The sequence below is a fragment of the Cryptomeria japonica genome, chromosome 3, assembly GCF_030272615.1.
Source record: "Cryptomeria japonica chromosome 3, Sugi_1.0, whole genome shotgun sequence".
Lineage (NCBI taxonomy): Eukaryota > Viridiplantae > Streptophyta > Pinopsida > Cupressales > Cupressaceae > Cryptomeria > Cryptomeria japonica.
Genome location: NC_081407.1, coordinates 271520529 through 271546664, shown reverse-complemented (window position 1 = coordinate 271546664; position 26136 = coordinate 271520529). Strand labels below are relative to the sequence as shown.

General features: G+C 37.9%; 1 protein-coding gene across 2 annotated transcripts in view; it reads right to left on the bottom strand.

Moving 5' to 3' along the window:
- Window positions 1–789: 789 nt before the first annotated feature.
- LOC131052729 (plant cysteine oxidase 3) overlaps window positions 790–26136 on the bottom strand; it is a 45259-nt gene continuing 19912 nt past the window's right edge. For both annotated transcript variants that reach the window (XM_057987319.2, XM_057987318.2), the window contains exons 3-5: window positions 1888–2044; window positions 1530–1733; window positions 790–1394 (exon numbers count right to left, since the gene is read on the bottom strand). In XM_057987319.2, coding sequence (XP_057843302.1) covers window positions 1279–1394; window positions 1530–1733; window positions 1888–2044 — 477 coding nt within the window. In that variant the 3' untranslated portion in view covers window positions 790–1278. The remainder of the gene's footprint in view (window positions 1395–1529; window positions 1734–1887; window positions 2045–26136) is intronic.

The window sequence follows — 26136 nt, the reverse complement described above, 5'->3', positions numbered from 1 at the left end:
TATTTAATAAAATTGCCTCCTCCTCTCCGATGTTACCATCCTTTTATTGCCATAATTTAGTTAGGAATCCCGTACTAGTTAGAACTAGTTACGGTGATAAATAAAATCAGAGATATTAATGCAAGTATTTAATTATTTATATAAATGGAGAGGAAAATTTATATAAAATAATTAATACATTTTATACTTCCCTATTAATGTCTATTAGGGGGACATGACATTACAATATCAATATAGTTTCTATATTCTTATTTATAATCAACCTTATGGTCTCAAAGGTACTGTAATATAATTTTTTTTTTATATGAGAAAGAACAGTGTAAATTGTATTCAAAAAATATGAATTTTTAGTTCTATTTCAATATATATTTATGGTTCTTATGGAATCAATTAAGGAATTTATTATTTTATCTCTGCCTATGTCTAAATATAATGCATCAAATCCATATCTGTAATAATGACACAGGTCGCATGTAGAAGTCACTATGTTATCAGAATTCCCAGCAACTCTAAGACGCTATGTTCATACCTTTAACATGATTACAGACCTTCAGATTTTAGCGAGAAAGTGAAGTGGTCAACAAATATTAAATGGACACATGCAATACATAAAACCACTAAAAAGTTCAAATCTGTGCTCTTTGAACAATCAACTTTGAATAAGGCATGCCATTAAATCCTTGTAGTCATTAAATTAAACAATGTAACTTCTCAATGCTTCAATTTACTTTGGAAGATACCTGCATCAAATTGCAAGCATTGAGATCAAAACAAAATAAACATTAGAAGTGTCTGTAGAAGGGTTCTTTTATTAACCAATAAAGCAACTTGTGTAAGTGTCAAGCAGCCTGTTAACTGCTGATACACCCTTTATGGATTAAAATAATTTACATAATTCTAAACTCAGCCCTTTTAACAATAGGCTGATGACAATATAAGACCAATGATGCAACTAAACATTGCTTTTAAGACGCTGCCAAACCTGGAGAAAGAGAAGTTTTCTCAAGAACCATTGGAACACATTATTATCAACAGGCAGCATGATATGTCCATAAAGAGAGATATAATTATCAATACATTTATAGATCTCAAGCACATAGAACGCCCGCCAGTATAGATGCTAGTAAATTTATCAGTCTAAAGGAATGCATTGTCCCTTATTACCTAATTTATCTATTCTACTAGTAGCACCTAGCAGATATGTCAATAAGATTTAGTGAAGAATTCCATGGCCTCCTTTAAGAACATTGTATATCTTGGCAGCATCTAATAATTTCATCAAGTCTCAACTCTAGGACCAGTGTACTTTCCACCTCTAACAAAAAAGTCATTCATACTATCTACTTCCAACCATGCATAACCTTGATCCTCAACAGTGTTTTCTGTCAATTTACCTAGCAAGAAATAGGATTCCCATTAAATCAGATCATACACACAAACAGTGATGTCTATCAGTACAACAAGGTCCTAGCTACATAAAAATATAGTTTTTAAAGTAAAATGTTGCAATTTATGAGTGACATACTAACCAGGAAAACATGAATAAGGATAATCTCGATAATATGTGCAATGCCTGCCAGCTGTGTCTGAATAAGGTGGTGCAAGGACATCAAGTACTGCACAAGATGTCACCGCTGTAAAAGAATGTATGTTTCCTCCAGTCGTTGGATATAGTACAGATGGCCCACGGGGAGCAGTAATAACTGTGTCAACCTTCAACTTTGCTAATCTTGCTGCAACAAAGAGAAAAAACAAATTTGCTTATGACTGAAACTCTTAATAATATTGCATAGCCCAAGAGCTTTCCAGAACATAAAGAAAGCATATTACAAAACTAAGAAAAATATTGATGAGAAATACTACAAACAATCAGTTGGAATGGCTTACACTGTGATCTGTCAGAATTTCTCTCTAAATCCACAGGGTCAACCCAATCATAGGCTTTCACATGCATCGACCCATAAAGAAGCTTGCTCAAGACTATCATCCCAGGATGATCATGCAGCGGAATAACAGCTGATGTTGGCAAGCAAAATATACCTATCTACAAAAAACAATAAAAGTCGGCAATTTTCAATGCCAAACAAGCCTGCACTTTTAGATTAACATGCTAATTAATTATTCCAAACTTCTAACCCAGTACATCAAAAGAATACAATGATAAATATAAAAACTAAGCAAGACATCCCAAGTGTAAAAATTATCTATAGTATCTTCAGCATGTGACCTGCCAGCTTATATATAAATTTATTGATAACTACTTCCATTTTTAATGAACATGATCCCAAAAAAGCAAATTAATATTATTTCTATCTTAATAAAGCATGCTAGCCAATTTTTAATGTTACTATACTTCCCATATCCATTCAACCCAGACTCAGTGATTGATGATGGTTGTGTTCTGGTTACAAACACTGGCCATTTCTCTTACGTCAACAAAGTTAGAAAAACCAGTGTCAAGCCTGAGGGTGAAGCTGGCCATCCAGACCAAGGATCATTTGATACAAAAGCAAATCCATATACTACTGTAAGTATGTCAATATCCACCAAGGATGCTGCAGATTATGAAGAGTCCCTGTCAAATGAACCCTTTTCTCTGCCCTTTGATTTAATTCCTTTAAATTTGACCCCTGCTCCTTTCTCCATAACTTCACCCTCCCAAGCCTATCCCTCATCTCTCCCTTTCCCACTCCTATATTGAACCTTAAATCTTATGCCACCTTAGTCTCCCAAAAACCAGAGTAGTTTAGTTCCATTTGGTTGCAGGCAGAATAATTGTATAGCATATGCCATAAAACACTCAGTCATTATAGCTTGCTACTCCCTGACATGAAACTTTTTGTCCAACCTCACAGATCATGCATTTCATGGGGTTCGATAACACCTGCCCCCAAGTTCTCACAAACTTTACTTGCCAAGTTTCTTGGCAGGTTTTCCTGGGTTTTTGTGATTTTTGTGATGCGTACTTGATGAGTTTGATAGACTAACTCATGCCACATACCATATGTGACAAAAACACACCAAAACAAAAAATACAACATGAGCATTAAAAAACATGATTTTTTGCTTATTTACAAATTACGAAAATGTCACACACCTTCACCCTACTCAGGGTGTTGCCTGAAGACCCCCATGAGGGTGCTACCCCTTAACCCCACAAGGAGCATTGCCACCAATCCCCTACCAAACTCATTTGATACATTTTGTAGCTGAATTTTGCATAAAAATTGTCTTCCAAGAATTTAAGTTTTTTTCCATTTTTTTGGTATCGTTAAGTTGTTGAATTCCAAGTCAAGTCCAAGTTTGTGAACTATGGTTTGCATACTTAGACTTAGCAAGTGGAAAAAGATTAACTCAGCAGAACTTGACAACTTAAAAAATTCTAAAATTTCTTTAAAGAGTGCAACACAAAATGTATCAAATGTTGGGAAAATGGTGTCTCAAACTTGCTTTTAAATGAGGTCGCTATTTATAGTAAGTTTTTGTTTAAGCACGAAATGGTGTGAAATTCTCCCCAAAGCTTCGGATTGGTTAGATAAGCATGCCGGTATTTTTTGGTCGCAAGATCATAGCTAGTTTTGAAGATATTAAAGTTTCCGTTTTTGAAGGGTGCGATGAAAGGTTTAAATTTAATTTTGAGGAATTTAGACACTCTGAAACACCCTGAAAAGTGGGTATAACCGGCGTAGTGGGTTACAAGACGATAGAGCACTTCATGAGCTTTCTGGTGCTTCAAACGGTTCGTCAATCGGACATATTGTTCACAAGTTATGGCCTCTGGAAGTTTGGACTCCTAAAATAGGAAATATAAATTGCATCAGACACATAAATGAGTTGTAAAAGGGAGGAACCTGTGTTGATGTGTGTTTAGACACGTCATAGTGCATCTAGAATGGAGATAAAGTCTGCTCTACTTTATTGGGTGGTTTTAGCCCATGATTTTGTAATACGGTTTGACGGTTTCTTGTATTGTATCTCCTATATATGAGATGTGTGTCATAGAGGTTGTGTGTAAGATTCTTATGGCTATTGAGTTACCTCTGAATCTCCGATTAGTGGTACTCCTACGAAGAGCTTGCTATGCAAGTATATTGTAATTTGTAATTGATTGTTGAATAATATATTGGGCGACTTTTGGAGTGGGGGATTTTTTTTCCGAAAAGGTTTTCCCCATGTAAATCACTGTGTTGTGGTATGCATGATATTATGTTTATTTTTGTTAAGTTTTTGTAACTGCTATAACGGTCTGTAAAAGTTTTTGCATTACCCTCCTCTCAAGGTTAGTGTAAGAAGTTGTTCCGCTACTTAACTTGCTTACATTAAATGAGTCGATAAAATGTTGGGGAAGTGTTTTCTATTAGATTTGAATACAAATAGAGTACAAAATCACACCATCACGTGAATACAATAGCTAGCTAGTAACTATTATGAATTTATAATAATTGTTTTTAAAACTTATCATAAATTGCATATATATGCACGCTACATATTACAAGATTTTATAATTTCTTCTTCCCCCTTGTAGTGAAAATTAAGGAGAGGGTCTAATCCTCACACTTAGTTGTGAGTCCTCAATCGGCCTAGAAGGCTGCCCATTTGGCTCTAGCTTGCTACTATATAGCAATGACTCCTTTGCACCATGTTGGACATCACCTACATTGATGCCATCCAATCTGATCTCTCCTACTAGATCTACATCCTCCATAGCTTGCCTTTGAAAATCAACATCTCGTCCTTTGTAAACAAGGAGGGCTTCTCATCCTATGTGGTTCAATCACTATAAGAATCAATCTCATCCAAATCAATAAGTTCATGTGACTTGTCCTCATATTTTCTTGTGTAAAATCAAAATCCAAGGTTATATTGGACAAAAACTGGGTCATTGAAGCGTTGTTTCCCTCCTTGTTTACTTCATTAATTTTTACGGTTATATCCTCTCAATATCTCTATGGTAATATTTATCTATAGATAGCTTATATTTATTTTTGCTACAACTATTGTTATCTTTCTTGTTAACTGTTCCTTGTTTTTTAATAATTTTTCTCTTTCGTTGGCATGAAATTATTTCAAGATATTTTGACCCATTTATTTTCTTATCTTTCATTTCATTTGGCATAGATTCCCTTTTTTCTATGATATTTTTACTGGCTTTCTTGAGTTTATACCTGCTTCTTCCCCCTCTCACATTTGTGACATTAGCCCCATCATTCCTATATCTCCTTTCACCTTAAACTTATCCTTCACACTCATATCTTCTATCTTCTAGGTTCTTTTGTCAATTTGTCTTGTGCCTTGATTCCTTCCATCTATTTAGACTCCTTGGTCTGCTAGCATCCTCTCATTTCTCTTGCTCTTGCTCTCATACCTTGATAATGGATCATGGAGTTTGCTACGAAACGTTGATAACAAAAAAATCTACACTGTGAAATCCAGAAAAAAATATTAGCCAAATCAATATGGACCATGGAAATTTAATGATTTTGAACTCTAGTTGCACTCACACTAGAAGCACTACAAGGTTCAAAAAAAAAATTAGAAGGATAACTTTTGAATATTTGGATTATTTTGGCCTCAATCTTCCCACCAAGAACTTGCAAATCAGTAATTTGTAACTTTTAAGATACAAGACTATTTTTCAGTACCTACCATTTGGGTGGATCTCCCTGAAATAGTAGTGGTGAAGAAAAAGCCTTCCCATAGAAAGATTATGATTCTACAACTTTAAAAAATTGAGGTCTCTCACATTGACCTTGGGTTTCACCCTCCCAATGCATGCTGAGAGGCCCTTCATAACCTCCACATTAACATCTGTGAAGCTATTGGAAAAGAAATGCTTAGGGTTGAGCTAGTACCTTCTTGCAAGAATGGATTGATGTCTTAGACTTTGCAAGTCCCAAGGCAAGTGACACCAATCGAGACCTCATGACCTGAGTACCTAACAAGTCCCAAATGTAAGACCTAGTTGCACCAAACAAAATTGTAAAAAATCAAAGAAAAAAAAGCTTGAAGGTTTAAAACAAAAAACTTAAAATGACCGCTCACACCCTAAAAGCACATTCATTTCATTTTCTAAACCTGGATACCCAATGAGTCTCAAACGTAAGACTCAAGTTATGGCAAGCAAAATTAAAAACAAATGAAAAAAAGAAAAAACAAATAAAGATCAAAAACAAACACTTAAAATGAGCTCTCACACCCTGAAAGCATATTCATTTCATTTTCAAGCACGAGGAGAAAAAAATAGTTTGTGAGCAAAAAATACATGTCATTGAGGAAAAAACCAGCACATATATTCAGCAAGAAACAATAATCGAAAAACATTTGTGCAAGTTTATAGCAGCCCTCAGTGCATCTAAAGGATGCCTACGAAGGATTTGAAAGAACCCATCATTGTTTTGGTGCAGCCTACCATCAATTTTTGAGAAAGTTTGAAGAGGTAATTTTATATTTAAATTTTTTTTTATTTTCATTATGTTTGACATTTCTTTTTCACTTTAGATTAATGGAATAAAGAAAAAAACCCTAGCTTTTTTTTGTAATTTTCAAAAAATTTATAACTACAAATTCGAACTAATATTTAGTTTTTTACTTTTTCTTTTGATTTGATTGAAAACCTGTAATGTCCCCTTTTTAGCGCAACATGATATGGGGTGTCGTTAGCCTATTCTGACATGGTCCCGAAGGCTAACAAGGACATTGGTGGGATCCTAAGGTGTTTTGGCCTAGGAGTTTTCAGTTTCAGGCCAATCGGTGCTGCTCTGACAGGGTTTCTAGACACTTACTATTTATAGTAAGTTAGTCCCCAAGCAGTGACTTGAAATTTTTAGTGTTTCCCTGGTTGGCATAATTATCAGTAAAAAATGTTTGAAGGCGACAATGATTTAAAGAGATTATCAACAATGTTTTAATATTTAACGATAAAGTGTAAAGTTAAATTAAATATTTAACTTTATCGTTATATTATAAGGTTGGGAATATAAAGTAATGTTTAAAATATTAAAAGTTCCCTTTAATGTGTACATTGTGGGAAATAATATTTTGTTCTAAAATGTATTATCCCACATTGAGGAAATGAAGTGTTTTGCATCCGGGAAGAAGATATAAATGGAGGTTGAGAGCTCTCTTTTGGGGTATGCTGGGATGAGATTAATGTTATGCTGTTGGATTTCGTAGAGATCTGATTATTGGGCTTGGAGGACGGAATCCCTCTTTGCTAGCATTCTCTTCGCTGTTGAAAGACAGTCAAGAGGATTAATGGTGTTTTCATTCAGGAAACACATTGGGCTTCATCTGGTGCTCTCGCATGAAGTTTTTTCAGGGGTTTGAAAGTGCAGATTTGAAGATAGTGTTTTTGCTACAGTACCGCGTGAATAGTGTTTTTGCTACAGTACCGCGTGAATAGTGTTTTTGCTACAGTGCCACGTGAATAGTGTTTGCTACAGTACCACGTGAATAGTGATTTGCTACAGTACCGCGTGAATAGTGTTTTGCTACAGTGCCGCGTGAATAGTAAAAATGCTACAGTGCCGTGAATAGTGCAGCTACAGTGTGTGAACAGTGTTTCAGCAGGTTCTATACTTGTGGAGTTCAGGTTTGAATTTGTTTATTATCATATGGTCTGTAATGTTCTTCAGATCTGATTTGCATGCTTGAAGTTGGAATTAAATAAATACCATCAGCATTAATCTTCTTGTTTTCGGTATTTGATATGTCTGGTTGTTTTTATATTGAATAAACTTTGAAAGCTTTACAATAATATATCAGTTTATCCAATTTATCCTATTGCAAATCAAGAACCCAAAAAATCCAATAGTCAGCTTGCAAGCCAACTGTTTGACAAAATTACACTAAGTAAAAAGGACATAAATTTAGTGCCGAACAGGGGGTGCCCATTACAGTGGTATCAGAGCTATAAGTCCTGCCATCCTGTGGAGGTCTTACAGAGACTTTGGAACAGCCGGATAGAGGGAAAAGTGTTTGACGAAATATCAAAACACTAAAATCAGAAATTAATGAATTAAAAAACATGCTAAGCATGTATGTTTAAGCATGCAACAGGGGCCTTATAACTTCCGCCATACCAAAGCAAGACAAAACAGAAATTTGAACTCACAGAGCGAGTAGTCTAGTTCATTCGTGCAGGTGGACATAGAATCCAGTCATACAGACATAGAGAAAATATTCTTTGATCAGGACAGCGGTATGGGTGACCGAGATGATAGGAATACCGTTCCAGCTCAGGGGGAGGTAATGTTCAGACAGTTACTGGGTACGTTAGAGAAAGGGCAGCGTATGCAGCAGGAGCAGAATAGGCGAATGGACATGATGTTGCAGCTTATGGCTAGACAGATGGGCGTCAATATTAATCCAGGTGATGCCAACAATGGAAACAATAACAATGGGGGAAACGATAACAATAGGGGCAATGATAATAATGGAGGCCGAGGCAACAACAATGGCCCTGAGAATAACATTAATGGTAATAATGGACATGGCAACAATGGGAATGAGGCGGATAACTTTAGACACGTTGCACGCCCAGCTCGAACAGCGAGCTTGAGACCTCTTCTACCCACCTTCCCACCTAGGGATCCGGTTCAACCAGTGAACGAACCGCAGATTACTGAGTTACAGGGTCAGTTCAGGAGGGACTGGGAGGCCAGTGGACCCGAGTTTCAAGCAGATATTTCCCTCAGAGATTATATAGACTTGAGGATGAGACATATGCCTAGAGCAGGAGGGAGGAATCAAAATTTTGAGCTGAGAAAGAAAGTTGGAAAACTTTCCTTGCCTTATTATGATGCTTCAGGGAAGATGACCGCACGAGCTTGGGTGCAGAAGGTAGATACATACTTGCAGCTTAATCCTATGCCTGAGGAGGAGGCTATCAAGTATGCGGCTATGCATTTGGACGGCGTTGCGCATGAATGGTGGCATCATGGCATGGTGACTCTGGGGCATAATCAGATTACATCCTATGAGGAATTCACAGAAAGATTGATTGAGAGATTTGACACTAGGGATCCCGAGTTACATTTCAAAGAGCTAGCACAGTTAAAACAGTCAGGTTCAGTGGATGCTTACATCGCCGAGTTTCAACGTTTGTCTGTACTTGTTACTGATATCTCTCCTAGGAGATTGGTGGTGTTATTTTGTGATGGGCTTGCTGATCCATTATGTGGTTGGGTGAAGGGACATGATCCACTCACCTTAGCAGAAGCAACTAAAAAGGCACGAGATTTAGCCCCTTCGGTATACAAAGGAAAATACCATTCACCAGATTCTTCCTACCGCAAGGACAAAGACAAAAAACCATTTCAGAAAGAGTATAACAAACCCAAAGAAGGATCAAAAGGACTAGACAGTGAAACCTTGAATGAACTTCGAAAGAAGAAACTGTGCTTCCAGTGTAGAGAGCCTTGGGACTTATCTCATAAATGCCCTCTCAAGGCTAAGGCAAATCAAATGGAGTATTTTTCAGCAGAGGAGTCAGAGTCAGAGGGGGAGGATCAGCACTCCGATTCAGATGAGGGTAACACGATAGAGGAGAGCAGCATTCCTAAGGATGATAGATCGTTGGCACGCTTGACAGGGGCCCAAAAGGCAATCACATTTAAGGTCAGGGGTACTATCCAGGGGCAGAAAGTGATATCTCTCATTGACACTGGGGCTACACATAACTTTATAGATACACAGTTGGTAGCCAGGAGAGGTTTACAGACAGAGGAGCATGATGGTTTTAGGGTCATGGTGGCTAATGGCCAAAAGCTATTATGTACTCAGAAGGTTTCAAATCTTCACATTAGATTTGGAGATGGCTATGAGTTGGAGGATGATTTCTACGTTGTGGACATGGGAGATTACGACGTCATCCTCGGTATGACATGGATGGCATCGCTGGTTGAGTTCACTTTCAACCTAGCGAAGTTGGAAATGAGGTTTCAGCATGAGGGTAGGACTGTTGTTCTCAGGGGACTTTCAGATGGGAGTTGCAGGGTAGTCTCTTTGAAGAGAATGGAGAGACTTTTTCGACATAATGACATAGAGTGGGCAACAGAGTGCTTAGTTATGCCAACTTCACCGGAGCCTCGGGTGAAGAGTCATCCACCAGATATACAGGAGATTCTTGACAGGCATGCCAAGGTATTCAGTGATATTCCTCACGGGGTTCCTCCTGACAGGGGTTCAGAGCATGTTATTGAGCTCGAGGAGGGAGCCAAACCAGTGATGATCACTCCCTATCGTCATCCTAAGAAACATAAAGATGAGATAGAGAAGGCAATTAAGGAGTTGTTGGAAATGGGGCACATCAGGCCTAGCAAAAGCCCCTTTGCTTCAGCTGTAGTTTTGGTAAAGAAGAAGGATGGGACAATGCGCATGTGCATTGATTACAGGGCACTGAATAAGAAAACAATTAAAAATAGGTATCCCATTCCTAGGATTGATGAGCTGATTGATGAGTTGCATGGGGCATGCTTCTTCACCAAAATTGATTTGCGATCCGGATACCATCAGATCAGGATGAGAGCAGAGGACATTGAGAAAACAGCCTTCCGATGTCACTATGGCCACTTTGAGTTTATGGTTATGCCATTTGGACTAACCAATGCACCCGCTACATTTCAGAGTTGTATGAACCAGGTATTCAGGGAGCAGTTGAGGAGATTTGTCTTGATCTTCTTTGATGACATCTTGTTCTTCAGTAAGACCTGGGAGGAACATTCACAGCATTTGGAGGAGGTATTATCTATCCTAGAGAGAGAGTCTTTATATGCCAAGGAGTCTAAGTGTGAGTTTGGTATGACAGAATTACTATACCTTGGGCATATTATTAGTGCAAATGGAGTTCGAGTAGACCCTGAAAAGATTAGAGCTATAGTAGATTGGCCTACTCCCACGAACCTCACACAACTTAAGGGGTTCTTTGGTTTATGCGGGTTTTACAAGAGGTTTGTTAAGGGGTTTTCACAGACTGCAGCACCTTTGACAGACCTCACTAAAATGGGAGCCTTCGTATGGACAGAAGCAGCGCAGCGATGTTTTGACCACTTCAAACAAGTGATGTCATCTTGTCCGGTTTTAGCTCTACCAGATTTCACGAAGCCATTTGAACTTCAGTGTGATGCTTCAGGTGATGGGATAGGGGCAGTATTGATGCAGGAGAAACATCCCATTGCATTCGAGAGTAGGAAGCTCCGAGGTGTTGAGAGGAGCTATTCTATCTATGACAGGGAGATGTTGGCCATAATGCATGCATTGGCCAAATTCCGATCATACTTAGTAGGTGGACGGTTTGTGATCAAAACTGATCACAATAGCATAAAATATTTCATGAGCCAGCATGATCTTAATGACAGGCAGCAAAAATGGATCACTAAATTGCAGGCTTATGATTTTGACATAGAGTTTGTCAAAGGGAAGAAGAATGTGGTGGCCGATGCTTTATCCAGGAGACCACATGTTTGCGCTCTAGTTGAGATTTCAGGGGATTGGAGAGATCGGATTATAGCAGAGTATGCAGGGGATACTTGGGCTTCTAGGATAGTTGCAGGTACCATACATGATGATAGGTATATGGTGTTGGATGGGTTGATCAGATTTCAGGATAGGATTTATTTGATTCCTACATCACTGTTCAAGGGGGAAATTTTAAGGGCGTTCCATGATGCGCCTACAACTGGACATCCTGGGATCTTCAAAACTTACAGGCAGATCCGTGAAAGGTTTACTTGGAGGGACTTAAGGATGATGTGCAGAGATATGTGAAGGAGTGTGCAGTATGTCAGCAGAATAAGGGAGAGCACACTTTTCCTGCAGGGTTGCTTCAGCCTTTGCCCATTCCAGATAGGAAGTGGGAAAGCATATCCATGGACTTCATCACCGGACTACCTAAAGTGCAAGGGCGAGATTGTATATATGTTGTGGTAGACCGCTTGACAAAGTTGGACCATTTCTTCGCTATACCATCTACTTACACAGCAGCGCAGGTGACAGACCTCTTTTACAAGGAGATATTCAGATTGCATGGGTTGCCCAGGTTTATAGTGAGTGATCGGGATAGCAGATTTTTGAGTGCTTTTTGGCAGGAGCTCTTTCGGTTGTGCGGTACGGAGCTCACACCCAGCACTAGTTATCATCCACAGACGGATGGTCAGACAGAGATTGTGAATAAGTGGGTTGAGGGTTATCTGCGAAATTATGTGACTGCACAATAGAGGGCCTGGGTGAGATGGTTACACATGGGGGAATATTGTTACAACACGACATATCATATGTCTATCAGGATGACACCCTTCATGGCACTTTATGGCTATGAGGCGTCGAGCTTTGTTGACATAGTCTTGGGGGATAGCAGAGTACCCAAAGCCCGAGACTCATTGCAAGATAGTCAGGACATCTTGAGGGCGCTCAAGGAGAATATACAGCAGGCACAGAATCAGCAAAAATTGTATGCCGATCAACATAGGGTGGAGCGTAGTTTTGAGGTTGGTGACATGGTGTATTTGAGACTACAACCATATAAACAGTCATCACTCAAGAAAAGCGGAGCTGAAAAGTTGAAGCCTAGATTTTATGGTCCCTACAGGGTGATTCGCAGAGTGGGTGAAGTCGCCTATGAGCTTGAGCTTCCAGAGGGCAGTCGGGTGCACAATGTGTTTCATGTGTCTAGGCTTAAGAAAGCCATTGGTCAGAGTGTAGTGCCTTCTGTAGATTTACCCCCTTTGGATGAGGAGGGGAAGCTTGTGTTAGTACCCGAAGCTATTCTGGATGTCAGGGAAAGGACACTCAGGAACAGAATCGTTAAGGAATACTTGGTGAAATGGAGAGACCTGCCAGATGAGGATGTTACATGGGAGAATGAGCAGGTATTGCAACATTCAGGACCAAATTTGCTTGAGGACAAGCAATTTCAAGGGGGGCAGACTGTAATGTCCCCTTTTTAGCGCAACATGATATGGGGTGTCGTTAGCCTATTCTGACATGGTCCCGAAGGCTAACAAGGACATTGGTGGGATCCTGAGGTGTTTTGGCCTAGGTGTTTTCAGTTTCAGGCCAATCGGTGCTGCTCTAACAGGGTTTCTAGACACTTACTATTTATAGTAAGTTAGTCCCCAAGCAGTGACTTGAAATTTTTAGTGTTTCCCTGGTTGGCATAATTATCAGTAAAAAATGTTTGAAGGCGACAATGATTTAAAGAGATTATCAACAATGTTTTAATATTTAACGATAAAGTGTAAAGTTAAATTAAATATTTAACTTTATCGTTATATTATAAGGTTGGGAATATAAAGTAATGTTTAAAATATTAAAAGTTCCCTTTAATGTGTACATTGTGGGAAATAATATTTTATTCTAAAATGTATTATCCCACATTGAGGAAATGAAGTGTTTTGCATCCGGGAAGAAGATATAAATGGAGGTTGAAAGCTCTCTTTTGGGGTATGTTGGGATGAGATTAATGTTATGCTGTTGGATTTCGTAGAGATCTGATTATTGGGCTTGGAGGACGGAATCCCTCTTTGCTAGCATTCTCTTCGCTGTTGAAAGACACAGTCAGGAGGATTAATGGTGTTTTCATTCAAGAAACACATTGGGCTTCATCTGGTGCTCTCGCATGAAGTTTTTACAGGGGTTTGAAAGTGCAGATTTGAAGATAGTGTTTTTGCTACAGTACCGCGTGAATAGTTTTTTGCTACAGTGCCGCATGAATAGTTTTTTGCTACAGTGCCGCATGAATAGTGTTTTGCTACAGTGCCGCATGAATAGTAAAAATGCTACAGTGCCATGAATAGTGCAGCTACAGTGTGTGAACAGTGTTTCAGCAGGTTCTATACTTGTAGAGTTCAGGTTTGAATTTGTTTATTATCATATGGTCTGTAATGTTCTTCAGATCTGATTTGTATGCTTGAAGTTGGAATTAAATAAATACCATCAGCATTAATCTTCTTGTTTTCGGTATTTGATATGTCTGGTTGTTTTTATATTGAATAAACTTTGAAAGCTTTACAATAATATATCAGTTTATCCAATTTATCCTATTGCAAATCAAGAACCCAAAAAATCCAATAGTCAGCTTGCAAGCCAACTGTTTGACAAAATTACACTAAGTAAAAAGGCCATAAATTTAGTGCCGAACAGGGGGTGCCCATTACAAAACCATAAATGCTAATTTATTTTCCATTCAAATCTTATTGCAGCATACTTAAATTTATAAATTGTTTTAATTACAATGTCAACCCCAATAAGAAAGGATCTTTATTGGAAGCACGTCATCCTTGAGACAAAGAAAGGAGAGATAATTTGTGTCCATTGCAAAAAAAATGCTTACAAGAGGCATTAACAAATTAAAGTATTACCTTGCACAAATACTATGCTGAAATGTTAAACATGCCCAACATAGTCTTACTAAGTTATACATAGAGTAAAAAGCCATTTTGAGACCTTTGAGCAAAAAAAAAAATTAAAAAAAAGAAGCAAAGAGAGAAAATGGCAGCCATTGGTAGAAACTTTTCTTCCATTCATCCATTTCCTGAACCTTGAGTAGTAATAATGGTAGCGTTAGTATTGGGCCTATAATTTGTGGATCTTCATCTAATTTAGATTCATTTATTAATCCATGCACTACTCTAGATGCTCATCCATCACTTGAGAGCATGGGTTGGAAGAGAGATAAGCATGATGCAACAAGAAATGCAATTGGAGATTTCTAGTTCTATTGCACCATTCAATTTCATGCAACCAGGTAATTATTACTTTTTTTATTTTAAAATATATAGTTTGATTTTTTTGTCTCTTGAATTTTTGCATTTAGAGGTATATAAAATTTTAAGTTAAACTCTTAATTTAAGAATACTTATTTTGCTTATTTATTTGTTTTAGGTCTCCTTATTGGCAAAACATGATAGATGCCATTACTATTTGTGGTGCAAGATGATGAGGAGATAAGGGCCCCATTTTGACTCAAAAGGATGTTAATGTGAAAGCCAAAATTGATGAGGACCATGACATATAGAAAGAAAAAAGGGTTGCACCATCATGATTGATGGTTGGACAAATAGGAGAAAAAAACATTGTTGAATTCTCTTGTTTCTTCCTAAAGTGATTGTACTTCCTAAAATATATTGATTTAGTGATCAAGATTTTTAATTTCTACTTTATTGTCAATGATTTAGTTTTCTTCCTCAAATGGCATGATGTTTTTGAAGTTCAATTGATGCTTCAAGAAACACAAAAAATGTTGAATTCTTTTTTAAGGCTGTGTAATGTCCCCACTTTGAAATAGAATGTAATAATAAATAATAATAATAATAATAATATCAAAATACTAAAGAATAAAAATAAAATTTATATTAAAATATAAAATAATATAATCAAATATAATTATATATAATTATAATTTAATTAAGTTAATGAATGGTCAAAAGACATGGAAGGAAAAGTTGTGACTCCCTCAAACATGGGATATAAAAGGGAGAAGAGAACCTCATTTGAGAAGGGGATAATTGGAATCAGAAGTGCAGATCTGATTTAAATAAGAAGTGCAGATCTGATTATGAAAGGTTGTGTCCCTTTTGAAGGGCAGATATAATGAAGAGATGCATTCTTTCAAAGGGTGCTAATGGTAGAAAGGGCATGTCTCTTGCCAAAGGGCATACATGATGAAGGGGTGTGACCTCTCCCTCACATTGAGAGATATAAAGGAAAGGAATCAAAAGCATCCAGTGACGTCGCCATCAATCCAATCAGATCAGAACTGTTATTGAGTTAAAGGCAGTAACATCCTTGTTCTTGGTGGTATGCAAGGGGATGTGCTTAATATGTATGCTTAATATATGACACCTGATAATGTTCTTATGCAGAATTTAATAGTAATATTAATATAGACGGCAATATGTATGGCAGTGTAATAATTCCTTTCTATTACTAATGGTTCATATGACGATTAAGTAAATTATATGATGAAGTTTGTAATGCCTTTCAATCTCACCATCCCATTATGTAGGGAGAATAAAAGGAAGCAAGTGCACTAGAATCCAGCAGGTACGCTAACCCCGAGTGTGGGCCAAGAGGCCAAGTAGACAAGGTCCTTGGTGCTCTTGGGCTTGTTGGGGAGGGACAGACTCAAATCGCCTTGGGTAAGTGTATGTGTCGAATTCAAGTTGGAGTCAAAAATTAGCTTGTTGAGTCTGAGCTGAATCCAATTCTTGTAGCACTGGTAGATGAAGTTGATTGTTAACACCTTACATTAATGATCTCTCCAATGGAATCAAATCGATTTATATCCCCCATATAATAGTTTTGGATGGTCAATTTAGCCCTATCCATGGCTTCATAAATGTATGCCATCAAGTTTTGCTCCCCATCCACCAAGTGTAAAACCCTCACCAAAGACTTACACACCTACAAAGTACAAACAAATTAAATTTACAAACTTACAAGTTACAATTAAAGTAAATTCTTTTAAAAACTGAAAATAAAGAATTTAAATTACAGTTTAATGTTAACCTTGACGATCCTTGCAGCTCTCTGCACAAAGGTATCATCAAACGTTGTCTTTGTGATCTTCTCTCCATTAATATTTTTTTAATATGTGGAGTCTAGCCTTACTCACAAACATCTTCATGGATGTCAATGATCTACAATTGTTTTGCAATATTACAAACTTCGTTGTAAAACTTGTGACACCTAATATCACAAGCTTTTACCCCTCAACATGATTTCTCATCAAGTTGAGAAACTAAAGATGATTATAAATATATTTTTGCGATGCTCTTTGCATCTTCTACAACTAATCTCCCCCAATATTTCGTTTATGTCCTCCAAAAGAAAGTCAAGACAATGGGTTGCACAAGCAGTCCAAAAGAGTGATAGATGCCTCTCTTCAAATATTCTCCCAACCACCACATGTCACTACATTGTTAGTGACAACTTGCACCGCATTCTATATACCCACCTCTAAGACAATCTCCTCCAACATCAAACTCAAAGTTTCTACATTTTTTATTTTATTAGAAGCATCCACTGAAATTCAAGAAAACTAGCTCATCATTTGAGAACACCAAAAACTTGATGAAGATGCAATTCCTTCCATCTATCCATCCATCTAAAAGAATTGTGCATCTAACTTTCACCATTGCTTCTTTTGATCTTTCACAATTGCCTTTGCATTTGCAATAACATTTTGGAGGAACCTCCAATTTAACTCCTTTGGAGAGGCCGCATTGTGTCCATTCACTTCAACTATCAATGTTGTCACCAAACACTTTCATACAGGCTCTCTACCATGTTGACGGAGAGGATATTGTAATAATGGAAATTTGCACGTCTTATCTATTTCCTCGTGCACCTTCTTGCTCCACCTGTTACCTTGTGTTGGTGTAAATTATTTCTCATAATTACACTTAAGTTGACTTAGGATAATGCATTTCATAGTAGTTTGGATATGAGACACTTAGGGAAGTGTGCACATAGGGATGATGCATGTAGGAGAAATCCCACCTTTTGTGGTCTTATCTTGTTGTCGTTGGTATGTTTGTCGTTGCGCCAAAAGCTCGAGCTATCAATGCCCGCTACAAATGCCAGACTTACCCAGATCCACGGGAGGTGGTTAAGCCATGTCGCGAACCCCGAAGGAGGTGCTGACCACCAAGTCAACAATCTCCCCCTTAGCACCAACGGAATGAAGGGGACCTCCCAAGATTCGAACCCGTGACCCAAGCCTCTAATACCAATTGTTGGTATGTTTACAATTGTGTCAAAAGCCCGAGCTATCAATGCCCGCAACAAACGCCAGACTTACCCAAATCCACGAGAGACGGTTAAGCCATGTCGCAAACCCCGAAGGAGGTGCTAAACACCAAGTCAACAGTTGTTACATTCCACCTTTGATGGGTGATCCACCTCTTGTGGAATATTTTATTATTTCTCCTACCTACCCTTGTATCTCATTGAGCCACATGTCATGATTGTGTGCTCACATATCCATATGGCCTTGCCTTTATAAGTAGGCTCATTTACATTGTATGTAATAATACAATCAACAAACAATTCAATTTCACAGTGCATCATTGATAGGAATACAATTTATTCTTGTCAAATTTGTTCTCTCTTGTTTGTGCTATCAATTGGACTCTAGATCTTGGCAAATTCTCACATGGTATCAGAGCCATTAAAGTGCCATTGGTTTGCCAATTGAGATAAATTTGATGTAATTTAGGGTTTTCCATTTTGGAGCTTTCTATTGCAGGTTGTTATTGGGGCTTTTTGGGTCAAATCTAAGGTCACCATTGTATTGAGGATGTTCAAGAAAGTCAGAATCGCCTTTTGTTTCATCCAAATCCGACATCCGAGGCCAAATCTAGAGCCGTTTGAAGGTGGAGGGTAGTGGCTTGTCCCAGGAGCGATCTGCAATTTTGGAGCACTTTGGATCAAATCCGACATCACCAGGGTGTTCAAAACGCCCAAAAAACTTCAAAATTGCATGTTCATTCGTTCAAATAAGCTTTCGTCCCTCTGAGTTGAAAAAATTCCCCCCTTCTTGGCAATATGGACATTGCATCATCATGTTGTATTCTCTTGCATGAGCTATGTTGTAACGCACTATTATAAAGTGCCACACCTCCTTGTACTTGGTCATTGTTGACCTATTTGATGTAATCCTTCTGTACTTAGATTAGGAATATTCATGTAATCCTTCTGTATTGAAGGGTAGGTTACTTTATTGGAGAAAACCTGCAACCACAAGGAAGCATACACACCTACAAACATATTTAGTTCTGATCAGCACACTCTATTCTATTTAATATACAGTCAGAAAGAGAGTATAAGAGGCCTGGCGGGACAGCTTGGGTCCGTTGTCTACCAAGACCAAGGGATGGTTGTTTCTAACCCCCTTGCTAGACTTGGTGGTCCTGTTTGCTATCCTTCCAGTCTGTATACTTCTAAACATTCACATTCTTTCCAACTTAGCAAAAACCAAGGTTGATATGACAGGTAATGTGGACTCCAATCACAGTCCACGTATATGTGGCACATCTAGTTCATGTAGCTTGAGCAAAGCCTAGATAGAGAGTTTTTTTGTGCTATAGGTATATTTCTAGGCAAAAAAAAACCCTCTATCTAGGCTTTGCTCAAGCTACATGAACTAGATGTGCCACATATACGTGGACTGTGATTGGAGTCCACATTACCTGTCATATCAACCTTGGTTTTTGCTGCCAAATCAAGATTAACAGCTACTATTCTAGTTGCTTGTGACCTCACTCTTTCTAATTTATTTTTGTAAATAGCTAAAACGTATAGTAGTTATAGTTTACATTAGTTATATTGTAGATTTAAATAGTCAACGAGTGTAATTATGACTCACTGATTGATTGAAATAGTTGTGGGTAGTTGCCAACAACTGGAATTCCTTACCAACCATCCACAAGTTTATATATTTGTTCTATAGATAGGAAAAGAGAGTGTGCTGTTGGAAAATGATTCCCTTCCCCATTTTTGTATAATAGCATCGAAGCATTGAATGAAGAAAAAACTATTATATCTTATAAATTACAATGTTATTCTCATGTGAATAAATCATGTATGTGTAATTCAATTTATTGTGTTTTAGCAATTGTAGATTCATAAAGAAAGTAAGCATTCAAGGTCATTGCTTTCAAGATGTCGAATTAAAACCATATAATGGGACAGCTAGTTGAATAACCTATAGAATCTAATCAAAAAAAGAGAAGGCGAGTTCACACAAAACCTGGTAAACCTATGGAATATATCAGTGAAAGAACATATATTGAACAAAGCAAAATGGAGGCAAATCCCCCAAAGGTTATTTGTGATAACTTGAGAGTAAGCAAGAAAGTGGACATACTCCTTAATCATATGCCCAAGAGTACTTGCAAGACATCTCTTAATACTTCAAGACCTGTGTGTCGAACAAGAAGTACAAAAACAACAAATAAAGAGTGGTTGCGAAGATAGAAGCAAACAAGAGGAATAAGAAAGAAATACAGATAAGTGTCAGATCTCCCAAAATTAATGCCCATGTACACAAACAAGAATCGGAAGACACCAAAAAGCAGTCATAGAACAGAACAAAAGGTGAGGCAATCCTTGCGGATCATAGGGCAAAGAAAATGAAGAAGAAAGATAAGAGAAGTAGCCAACGAAAGCATAACCATACAAATCCCAAGTTGAAGCCCATCCCAAGAACAAAGTTGAAGTTGAAGCATAAGTCGAAGTCGAAGTCCCAATAAGGAAAACAAAAACACTTCCAATAGAAGAAACAACACAACTGTAGAGTGTAAAGAGATAGCAAGGCACTTACCACTGCATGAAAAGACGTGGATCAATCTCTCCAACCAAGTAGAAAAACTAGTAAAACAACCAGTAGACAAAGAAGAGTGGGAGATGGAATCTAGAGATCCATTATCAGACCTTATGAAAGTAACATACAAGGTATTGAAAGATTGTTGATTGAAGAGAAAGAATTAGTAATTGAAGGATGTGAGCCTTAAACTCCTAGGCCAAAGGTAAATAAGGAAGAACTTGAAGGCAACTCAAGTGTGTCGAACACTGAGAAAAGGTAAAAGTTGAGAATTCTTACATTACCAAGAGTGCAAGAGAAGCACTAGAGCATCCAAATCAAAACCCCATAAGAATCCAATCCCAAGCATTGAGGTTGCACCGAAACAAAAACATGGTGACTACCCCATCAAGTCCCAATATTGAAAGGCTTTTGCTGCCCAAATTCATAGGCAATGGGTTGAAGGACCCTACAAGACATACCTGTGAGACAATCTGAGCAGCAAACAGCCACGAAGATGGATCATACTTGCTTCAATCCTTCCTAACAACCCGAAGAGGCATAGCTATTGACCAGTACATAGAGGTCAAGTCTAGCAAGGGGGTTAGAAGCAACCATCCCTTGGTCTTGGTAGACAACAGACCCAAGCTTGCCATTCTTGCTAAGTTGGAAAGAATGTGAATGTTTAGAAGTATACAGACTGGAAGGATAGCAAACAGGACCACCAAGTCTAGCAAGGGGGTTAGAAACAACCATCCCTTGGTCTTGGTAGACAATGGACCCAAGCTGTCCCTCCAGGCCTCTTATACTCTCTTTCTGACTGTATATTAAATAGAATAGAGTGTGCTGATCAGAAATAAATATGTTTGTAGGTGTGTATGCTTCCTTGTGGTTGCAGGTTTTCTCCAATCAAGTAACCTACCCTTCCGGAATAAGGTAAGTTCTGAGTCTTACTTTGATTTTTCCAAATGTTATGAATTGAATGTTAAGTGATCAATCGAATGAAATAGTAATCTTTGGTTCAGAAATTCACAACAATAAGCTTAATCAGAGCTTGTCTCCTAAATTGAATAAGTTGTTTCTAAATTACAGGTATTGTGTAGACAACCATTGTTAAACAGGCTCTATCCTAGTAGGGGACATTACAGAGAACGTCAAGACCTATAATTGAAGGATCAAAGAACTCCGAGTAAAGTTAGAAAAAGAACCAGCCAATAGCCTCAAAAAGAGAGAATTCATTGGAGGCCTCATTCCCTCAATACAAAAGAAAAAAGATGAAAGCAGCACCACCCTCTCCATGTACAGAAGCATAAAATTGGGCCATAGACATAGAAAGTGAAGACAAGTCCTCTTGTGGCAAGAAAAAAATAGAAGATGATGAAAGTTCAGATGATAGCAACAAGAATGAATCTGGAAGCAAACAAGCCTTAAGATAAGATATGATGATGAATAAGATATGATGATGAAGGAACTAAAGGCAGAAAAAAAAAGTAATGAAAACAAAGAACTCTAGTGTACAAAATGCAAATGCGAAGGACATATTAAAACAAAAATTTTGATGAAATTATTCTGTCTAATCTTCGAACCACTCAATCAAAGAAAGCCCATATGATTTGAAAACTAGGAGTACACAAGTACTCTTTACACAAGTCAAGCAGTCCACTCCATCACGTACACTGCCAAAGCAACAGAATAATGACAATGCTTCACCAAGCCGACATTGAAACAAAAGGTCTAATAATAGATTCAACAATAATAATGGAAGCAAAAGCCAGATACAATATGACTCATAAGGATGCCCTATCATACAACGCAGACAATGCAATAAGTGGAGGCACTTTGCCAAAGATTGTCAAAGCAATCAAAACAAAGCAACACTCTTGTGCAAATGGTGCAAACCAAGGGACCACGAGGACATTGACTACCCAAAACAAAAAGATACAATAAATATAATTGACATTGAGCAGCAAGACAATGAAGTTTTGACAATAATATGCACACAAACCAAAAAGGCAGCATATTCAAACCCATGTATCGAGAAAGAAAGACTTCGTGAAGCAAAATAAGTGGAACAAACCATTGAAAAATATGATATGATGCTTTGTGAGAGAAACATCTCCACCTTTATTTATAAGCTTAACTATGTAAGGCCATACCCCCTTATCCTAATTAAAAGTATTTAAGGTACTTACTATAATTAATGTTAAGTTTAAGCATGCCACAAGTACTCAGCATATTATACTAAGGAATATATGATATTAGAGTCATAAATTAGCTATACTATTAGGGACCTAACAATAACAGTGTCCATTATTCAGTTTTCTGATTAATAAATTGGAGATCTTGTGTTTTCCTGTAAATCTGTGTGTTGGTATGAGTTAGTGATGATATTCTCACTAATTAACAAATTGGCAAGATATTACACACCTGAATGTGAATGCCAGCGATTTCCATCAGAGAGGAACTGTAATTTTGTACTTGGCCCAGGATACTTGGACACTAAACAGGTCGCAGCAACCATAGAGAGGAAGCATTTGAATTAATGTACAGGAACATGGCATCCATGGAAAAAGGGCCCCATGAAAGGTGTCAATTGCTTGGGAATGCTTGAGTTTAGTGGTTCAATGTTTCACCTCCTGTGACATTTTTTGTGCACCCTAATGTGCAAGGGGGAAAAATTAACTTTTAAAATTTTGTTTTTCAACAATAGCATTCGCATGGTTGGAATTGATTATTCTTGAATGAAAGAAACATCTAATGAAGGACTATTGTTCCAGAGTTCGATGGAAGGCTCATGTGCTAGAGCAACAGCATACTTGAGGACATGCTGCTTTAGGATGTGAAAAGAAGATAGTGTCAGCCCCATGAAGAGAAGAATAAGCTATGGTATGAACCAAAAGAAAGAGGTCAAATTATATAATACCAAAATTTGAATTATGTTTGATTTATGAATGATGTTCACAAAAGGCATATGAATAAAGCCATTCTTCCAAATATTATATATAAAGGCCAATATGTTTTGTACTCTGCGGTAATAAAAGACTTCAAAATAGTTCATGTTAGGAAGGATTTCATTAAGGCAAAGGAGTGATGAGCATCAAAGTATCCAATTATCACCATTGCGAATACTAAGTGAGCATAAGATTGTACAGGAACTGCAAATGGTAGAGTGTCATCCAAAAATATGGAAATTTTTAACAGATGTAAGAAATAAATGATAGCAAGAAATGTGGCAATGTGGATAAGACATCGCTTAACATTGGAGTATGATAGAGATCTAAGAATAAAGGAGCACACATACGGAAGAGGCTGCAAGTAATTAATTTGCAGCAGTTCACAAAAGGACTTATAATAAGCAGAGGTGAAGGTTAATTGTGCTATTGAACAAATGCAAAGCAACTTCGCAGTGATGGGGAGAAGTAAAGTGTTGGGGGGGAGGGGAGGGGAGGGGAATACTTCTAAGCATGAGCACAATGAAACCTATATGAAGAACTCTGTACAGAAGTGGGTTCTTGCTGAGACCGCAAATAACCATTGAGAAATATTTTTGGGAAGTTAATTGTAAAGTTATTGCCTACTCCTTCCCTGCTGGCAAAGAATATTTCTTCAGCATAAGGTTGAGAACGATGTTCATGAGAATATGGAGAAATTTGGTAAGGCGTGGGGCTGAAAAGAGCAAACAGCATCTTGGATGCCTACATCTGAGACAAACAATCAGTGTGAAACGGGGAAAGCATGGAATCTGCAAATTTTAATCTGAATCTCAGAACCGTTTAAATTCAATTGAACACAAAAATATATTGTCAGAGAGACCCAAAAGCACCCAATGCATTTAACATATAGGAACAAAGGTGCATGCAGATGACGTTAAGACTTGTTCCGACTTCAGAATGCTACCTCTACATCATCCACATCAGTGAACTAAGATTATGCTTTGAAAAAAGACTCCCAAGAAATATTGCAGAGAAGACAAAAAAATATGAGAAGAGGAGGGATCCAATATGGTGGGAATAGCCTTGTAGTGTGAAAATAAGAAATTATTTAGTAGCGTTAAAAGGCTGTGAGAGGCATTCTGTATCCCATAATATTTCATCAAACTATAGCACAGAATTATTGTGAGATTGTGAAGAAATGCATTGTGCCTATTTGGAAATATTTCATCGTACATGACACGGACAATATAACAAAGGAAAAGCAATTGCCAATTGAACCATGGATAAAGAAACAAGGAACGAGTGAAGAAGCAGGTGACAACTGGGAACAGGTAGTGGCAATACAGGGTGTGTGAACCTTGTACGTCACTTAAGCACACACTCAGCAGGTGTGTCAACTGGTTATCCATGCACACCAAGTCCAACAGGATGGGATGGCTACAATAGAAGCCCATGTGGATGCATTTCAGCTTGTGGATCTAAAAATTAAGGCAAAATTGGAGCTTTGGTGTGTCTCCAGACAAGATACATTGTTAATTAGGCCAATTGTTAGCCCCTTTGTGAAAAATAGTCACATGTTAGTTAATAGGCCTATTATAAAGTGTATTAAAGCGATTACTAAGTAAACTACTTTAGTAGTTAATGATGATTTTCTCCGTTTTTAAGCAAATTGGCAAGGTACTTATCACAGGAATATGAATGCTAACACAAGAGTTATTCTAAATGGCTTTACATGAGTATGCACTTACACTTAGAAAAGTTCAACATTCAAATTATTCTGCATTCCAAGCGAAAATTCAATTAAATACCATAGTCATTCTATCTCTGTAGACTTCAGTCCATAAAAAACAGATGCAGCAGTCAATGTTCCATCAATAATAGACTTTTCAATCAAAATAGCAAATAAAAGCTCATACAAACTGTTTACTGCTACAACTGGTAAATTAAATACAGGAAATAATAATGTACATGACAATGCATACCAGACACGGCAGTAAAATATATCTTTATTCGCACATTCAATTATTACAGAGAAGAGACCAAAGATGGTTGGCCAAGGATTACAATAGATCCGACAATACCATCCCACTTCCTTGACAGTACACGACATATTTAAAGGACCCAACGGTTGTCGAGAGGTACACAACTGTCAACCAACTGACACATAACTACCCGAAACTAACAACCCACTCAATACAATTATTTAATACCTTGTCGGATAACAAATATTATCAAAGATAACAATAGGCAATTTATGCCGACAACATCATCCCCCCAAAAGAAAAAGTAGTCTTCCAAACGACAAGCAAACATCAAGTGATATTCGGAAAGACTAACGACAGACAGTGACTTCGACTGGACACCCCCAACTTGTAGTGTACCTGCCAAATCAAATGGGGGTTTGGGGGCAACGCCCCCAACGGGGTCAAGGGGCAGCACCCCTTGCGGGGGTCTAGGGCAGCGCCCCCAACGGGGTCGAGGGGCAACTCCCCTCGCAAGGTCCCATGCCAACACCAAATTACAACCTTCAAACCCACACAAAACTCCATGGCATGCATCGATTTTCTGCTTTTTTAAGATGTCAGGAACGAGGCTAATGAAGTCAAAATTCTGATCAAAGCGTATTCTCCCATACAGGTATTGTGTTTTCTGACTTGTTCTCCTTCCATATGGGCTTATACTCCTTGCATACAGACTTGTTCTTTTGTATAGGCTTATGCTTCTCTCTTGGATGTACGATGCATAGGTGCGTGGCTTGAGACTCCCTTCATCCAACTCAACACTTCCACCGTACGGTACGATACTTCCATTGTACGGCTCGGGAATTATCTCGTACGGTGCAACTCCTCCTTCGTACGGCCTAGCAATCCTTGTGTATAGTTCAACTTTTCTCTCCCACGG